The sequence below is a fragment of the Liolophura sinensis genome, chromosome 2, assembly GCF_032854445.1.
Source record: "Liolophura sinensis isolate JHLJ2023 chromosome 2, CUHK_Ljap_v2, whole genome shotgun sequence".
NCBI lineage: Eukaryota > Metazoa > Mollusca > Polyplacophora > Chitonida > Chitonidae > Liolophura > Liolophura sinensis.
This window is the reverse complement of record NC_088296.1, coordinates 4,219,196-4,225,663: the sequence shown is the minus strand read 5'-3', so window position 1 is coordinate 4,225,663 and position 6,468 is coordinate 4,219,196. Positions and strand designations below refer to the sequence as shown.

Below are 6,468 nucleotides of genomic sequence, written 5' to 3'. Positions count from 1 at the left end.
ATTTCACTTATATGACGGCGAGGGGCATTATGGTGGGAGGAAACCGGGCACAGCGCGATTGAAACCCACGACCATCCGCAGGTTGCTGGAAGACCTTTCCACCTACGGCTGGAGAGGAGGCCAGCATGAGTTGGACTTGAACTCACAGCGACCGCATTGGTGAGAAGCTCCTGGGTACTACTAAACCAGCATAATACAAAATTTGGATACTGATTTCATTCATTCGCCCAGAATATTCCCTTGCGTCTCCAACATCATTGAAAACTGCTGACTGCCTTCCCTTGCAAGGATCCATCTTAATTTCACACTTTATATATTTTCTTAGCTTTTAGATCCGGGAATCGGTCTTGCGATTATTTACTTGGAACATCCATTTTGGCTAACGATTGCAATAAGAAAATCTGTTGACGCCTAGATTCAGAGGAGTTTCCTCTTACCGTACCCACAGTGTAAATACTAATGGTATTGATAATTTATTGATAATATTGATAATAATGGCAACATGAATCAGTCAGCACTGGAGACTACTGCCTCCTGAATGTTCGTGATTTTATCTCATAATTGTGTCTAGTCCCATTTAAATACACGAAACCCTTTTGGCGTGCCTCATGACAGCTACGTTCCCTTAAAGTTAGGTTAGCGCGATAGCGCAGAGTAATGACCCAAAAGCCTCTCACCAATGCGGTCGCTGTGAGTTCAAGTCCAGCTCATGCTGGCCTCCTCTCCGGCCGTGCGTAGGAAGGTCAGACAGCAACCTGCAGATGGTCGTGGGTTTTCCTCGGGCTGTGCCAGGTTTCCTCCCACCATAATGATTAGCCGCAGTCGTATAAGTGAAATATTCTCGAGTACGGCGTAAAACACCAATCAAATAAATAAATAAATGTTAACGTTAAGATGAGTTGGTATCAAGGCCCATTTGAATACATGAAGCTCTGCTACCTTGCCTGGTGACAGTTACGTGCTTGTAACGTTAAGATGACTTCGTGTCACAGTGCTCAAAACATTATTAGCCACAACTACCACAAAACCCTGAGTGGATTTCCATTGTATGAGAACTTACTCTTACGAAGGAGAACTCGCCTAAAGCGATGGCCTCACCACAACAGATCTGTCCCTGGCTGATGATTTCCACGGTTCGAATCCATCCGTAGCTGGATCAGTGGCAATTTGAATTTATCTATTTATTTATTGATAGCTGTTTGACGTCGTATAGAATATTTCCCTTATTTCACTACGTCAGCCGGCCTTATGTTACGGTGGGAGGAAACTAGGCAGAGCCCCGAGAGGAGAGTGGTGCCCATTCGACCATTCGCAGAATTGCAGCACGAATTCTGTGCAGCACGAAATGTGTTTCTGGTGCCTGGTGAAAGGCTACGATTTAATCCTGCCGTCAGCTTTCCTTCGCAAATAAAGCAGATTGCCGTCGTTTAAATGAAACATTGACTATGGTTTTTTTTTAAACAGATTCCCTCACGTAATAATGGACAGCTACTATGAGTTCGACATTTGGGAGGCTTCCATGGGAACACGCATTGCCTTGGTGTCCGTCTGCGGCGTTATGACCGCAGTTGGAATCCTTGGTAACCTCTTGATCATATTCCTTGTTGCCAAGGTGAAATCGCTCCGGACTACGGTGAATAAAAGCTTGGCCTTCCTAAGTCTGGCGGATGTGTTGTTCCTCGTCTATCAGCCAGTCGTGACGATGAACTGGGAGTTTGGAGTGGACGATTCCAACCTAGGAGAACACCTCTGTAAGACGTTGTTTATAAAAGCAAGGACACGCAACAATTCTCACTTACTTACTAAACTTGACCTCATAGTGTGGTGTTTGCGAAGTCTTGTTAAAATGACACTAAATTCGTCAAGACTACTTTGAATTTTCCGCATCTATATGATGATGCGCGCAATTTTGAGGATAGTATACCATCATTGAAAAGATTTAATTCAATAAAAAAAAAAGAAATAAAATTTGGAATTGGCAGGTCTCCACATGAAATAAACACTGCATCTTATTAAGTAGTCAAGAGTGTAGGATCTCTCAGTGGCTAGATTCTGAAGCTCCTGACCAATAAAGTCGTGAGTTTGACCTCTCCCTGATGTGCACATTGTTTTCGGACTCCTTCACTTATAAGGATCATCATCAGGTTATCAACTGATTAAAGCGATGAACTTAATGACACGTCCTTCAAGACCGTTTATATAGGTCAGCCGGATGACGACGTAACACGCGATAATAAGTTAGGAAATATTTACCCCTTTTAAAATTTCGTACAGAGTATATGTTTGACAACATTTCATTACAGTAATCTCGTTCTATCGTGACTTAAACACCGATACCAGAGTACCTATCCATGGGCTTATTTCATGAACTTTTATATGGAATAGGCTGAACATGTTTTGTCTCGATAGGCTTTAGTTTAGGTTGATTATATTTTGCCTTGCTAGACTTAGCTTTGTGTTTAGTACAGGTTACATATGTTTTGACTAGCTAAACTTGTCCTTCTATTTAGATTAGGTTGAATATATTCTGCCTTTCTTGGCTTAGCTTTGTGTTTAGCTTTGTGTTACATATATTTTGACTTGCTAGACTTACCTTTGTGTTTAGCTTTGTTACATATGTTTTGGCTTGTTAAACTTAACTTTGTGTTTAGCTTTATGTTACATATGTTTTGACTTGTTAGACTTAGCTTTGTGTTTAGCTTTGTGTTACATATGTTTTGCCTCCTTAGAATTAGCTTTGTGTTTAGCTTTGTGTTACATATGTTTTGCCTTCTTAGACTTAGCTTTGTGTTTAGCTTGGTATTACATATGTTTTGACTTGTTAGACTTAGCTTTGTGTTTAGCTTTGTGTTACATATGTTTTGCCTTCTTAGACTTAGCTTTGTGTTTAGCTTGGTGTTACATATGTCTTGACTTGTTAGGCTTAGCTTTGTGTTTAGCTTTGTGTTACATATGTTTTGACTTGTTAGACTTCGCTTTGTGTTTAGCTTTGTGTTACATGTGTTTTGCCTTCTTAGACTTAGCCTTGTGTTTAGCTTGGTGTTACATATGTTTTGCCTCGTTAGACATAGCTTTGTGTTTAGCTTTGTGTTACATATGTTTTGCCTTCTTAGACTTAGCTTTGTGTTTAGCTTGGTGTTACATATGTCTTGACTTGTTAGACTTAGCTTTGTGTTTAGCTTTGTGTTACATATGTTTTGACTTGTTAGACTTCGCTTTGTGTTTAGCTTTGTGTTACATGTGTTTTGCCTTCTTAGACTTAGCCTTGTGTTTAGCTTGGTGTTACATATGTTTTGCCTCGTTAGACATAGCTTTGTGTTTAGCTTTACCCATGTATATATTTGTGCTTTTGTCTTGGAAATTATATATTTGCTATTGTGTCTAGCGTCCTATATTTTTGGTAGGAATTTGGTACAGCTGAGTTGTTGTCCATACATTACATTTGACAATATTTTCATGTTTCAGGTTATTTCATCCTGTTTTACGACAAAGGCGGTGTATTTTGCTCTACTTTGATCTTCCTGTTTGTTAGCCTGGATCGTTATATCGCAGTCTGTCATCCTCTCGTCTCGCTTTACTACTGGTCGGGACGTCGCACATTCTACGTCCTCACCAGCATCGTGCTCCTCACCGTCGCTTTCTCTTTCCCCACCTACATCATGTCTCGCTACGACACGTTCCCCGAGGGAAACCAGACGTTGACGTTCTGCTACATCTATATCGCCGAGCCATGGATGAAGAGCTACGTGGCAGGTTTGGAAGTCATCTCCAACTTCGGCTCCGTTCCTATCCTCGTCTTCGTCTACGCTCGCATGGTCCGTGCGATCCTCAAGAAGAAGCCTACGGAGGAAGTCGCTCGCGCGGACCACGCGAAATCCGCGCGCCGGTCGCCGCGCACGCGCACCGTCATCATGCTGCTCATTGCCGTCGTCGTCTTCGTCATTTGCAGATTCCCCCGCTGCATGCTGGAGCTGTTCAACGTTCTCTCGCCGGATATCTACCGCTTCGAAGAGGCTCTAGTGAAGCGCGAAAGTTACATCGTGTACTGGATTTCCTGGATTTGCCTCTTCGCGAACAGCCAGGCCAACCCCTTCATCATCTTCATTATGTCCAGTACTTTCCGAAAGGCCTTCGCCGACGTCTTCTGCGGATGTCGCCGCAAAGCTGCTAAGAGGTCTGGAAAAGAGACAACGCCTAACACCGTGTCCAGCAAAGTGTCATCTCAAGCACAAGCAAGTACAAGTTCGCAAGAGCTGCATGCGACACCGTAACCATTCGTGTGGTCTTACACCAAGGCCCCAGGTTAAGTCGAGCGATCAGCCATCTGACAGACAAGATAGACAGACACCGTAACATTTCGTGCGGTTTTACAGTAAGGCCCCAGGTTAAATGAATGATTCATGTTAGAAGATGTGTTCTGAAACCCCTATATCGAGCGATCCACCGGCTGACAGACAAGATAGACAGATACTGTAACATTTTGTGTGGTCTTACACTAAGGCTCCAGGTAAAATAAATGACGAGACAGACAAGATCAACAGACCAACTTATAGACCTGCTCAATCGCAGCTGAAATACGGACGTCGAATATTCGAGTCCTGAAACAAACTTTCATTAAAGGATCGTTTATATCATCAAGTACGAGTTCCAGTTTAAGAACAACTCAGGCTCTACACATGTATATTGATCGGTGTAACCACAGTTACATGTATTTTGGCATTCCAAGAAAGCTTTATTTATTTATTTATTTATTTATCTGATTGGCGTTTAACTCCGTAAGAATATTTCACTTCTATGACGACAGCCAGCAATATGGTGGGAGAAAAATCTTGAAAATGCAGTTCATAGGTAATTTGACTAAAATAGGATCTTTTAAACATTTCATCATAAAGCAAACGTATATACATGTGCAACCTGCGGACGGTCGTGGGTTTCACCCGGGCTCTGCCCGGTTTCCTCCCACCATAATGCTGGCCGCCGTCGTATAGGTGAAATATTCTTGAGTACGGCGTAAAACACCAATCAAATGAATAAATAGATAAGTATATACATGTATATCATCTTAAAATTTAGGCAAAAAATATAGTAAAAATGTATTAGAGTTTAATAACAGCACCACATAAAAGCCATCATGACTTTTTGAATTTCTATGAATTATCAGCGCCCAACAGTTTATGTAACTTGCGGATGCGACATTCGATATCATTAATGTATGGAAATGAAATACCCGCCGGTGATCATGGAAATATTGGCGGAAAGTGACGTCACAAAGGGTCTAACGTTATCACGCCTGCTCGTCACTAATAGTTCTACATTGCATTTGAGAATTTATCACTATGAAAATACCACCGGCAAACTCGCATTTTCCCGTTATCTTCTTTTTCGGAAAAATTATAGGCTTTTTTTTTTATCCCAGACCTTCATGCACGGCTACCTCAACATGGTTCATTTTAGACTATGTACCAAACCAAAATACAAATCTGCGCACATGAAGAGCAAAATAAGCTAGGACATATATGCCATCGTTTCGCATTGCATAATCGACCTCTCGTGGCTGCGCCATTCGAATAGGAAATACACATTTGCAAGTAATTGTTGGACATCGTAGAAGAACATTGCAAACCTTGCGTAGAAGGTTTATTGCATATTGTATTAACACATGTTTATTTCGTCCTTTGCAATGGTCAAAATTTCACTATATGCTGTGACTCACAGTCGTTTTTCCCCCCAGGCTCTGTTCGGTTACCTCCCAAAATAATACTGGCTGATGTCGTATAAGTGAAATATTCTTGAATATCAGATGAGATTTCGACGTTCTCTGTCCAAGACTTGTATCATGTTCATAAATTGGTGGTGCTTGGTGAACTGTATAGTTTTCCTTTTCCCCAAAATGTTCCCAGTAGTAGGTCCAATTTAATTTTTTTTCGCAAAATGCCCATCGCTCATCTCTCTCTCTCTCTCTCTCTCTCTCTCTCTCTCTCTCTCTCTCTCTCTCTCTCTTTTGGAAAGGCGCGACATCATCTCAGCAATCGGGACGATCGAGTTGACAAATCAAACAACAAATATGTTGAACTCAGTTGAACTCAATATCGGCAGTGCATTTCGCGGGAGATTAAGTTCCGCCCTGCAAGCGAAAAAATCCGGTCAGCTGAATACGCCCGCGCCGCTGAAGAGTTGAAATATTTGCACTCGGACGACTGCAGCGCCTCGTGAAATTCCAACTTTTCTATATTTACTGTATACATCAACTACAAAGATTAGATAAAAGATCACTTTTTTACTTAGTTTCGTTGTGTGCTATTTTATTGTTGTTCATTGTGGCCAGCCCACTATTAATCTCTGTAAACAACATTTTGACATTTTGACTAGTGCTATTGACTCAGAACCTTGTATTCAATAAAAACCTTATGTATCATACCTGGTGTTAAAATTGCAGTTCATAAGTGGGAAGGTCTGCCAGCAACCTGC

At 41.6% G+C, this 6,468-nt stretch overlaps 1 protein-coding gene across 1 annotated transcript; it reads left to right on the top strand.

The window, feature by feature from the left end:
* Positions 1 to 1,480: 1,480 nt before the first annotated feature.
* Positions 1,481 to 4,271, top strand: LOC135463018 (somatostatin receptor type 5-like). The gene is made up of 2 exons (XM_064740339.1): positions 1,481 to 1,751; positions 3,466 to 4,271. The coding sequence occupies exons 1-2, from the start codon at positions 1,481 to 1,483 to the stop codon at positions 4,269 to 4,271; spliced, it is 1,077 nt and encodes a 358-aa protein (XP_064596409.1).
* The last annotated feature ends 2,197 nt before the right edge of the window (positions 4,272 to 6,468 follow it).

Coding starts and splice junctions, on each gene's coding strand:
- LOC135463018 (XM_064740339.1), top strand. CDS start 1,481: ATGGACAGCTACTATGAGTTCGACATTTGGGAGGCTTCCATGGGAACA. Junction 1,752..3,465: donor CAACCTAGGAGAACACCTCT/GTAAGACGTTGT, acceptor TTCATGTTTCAG/GTTATTTCATCCTGTTTTAC.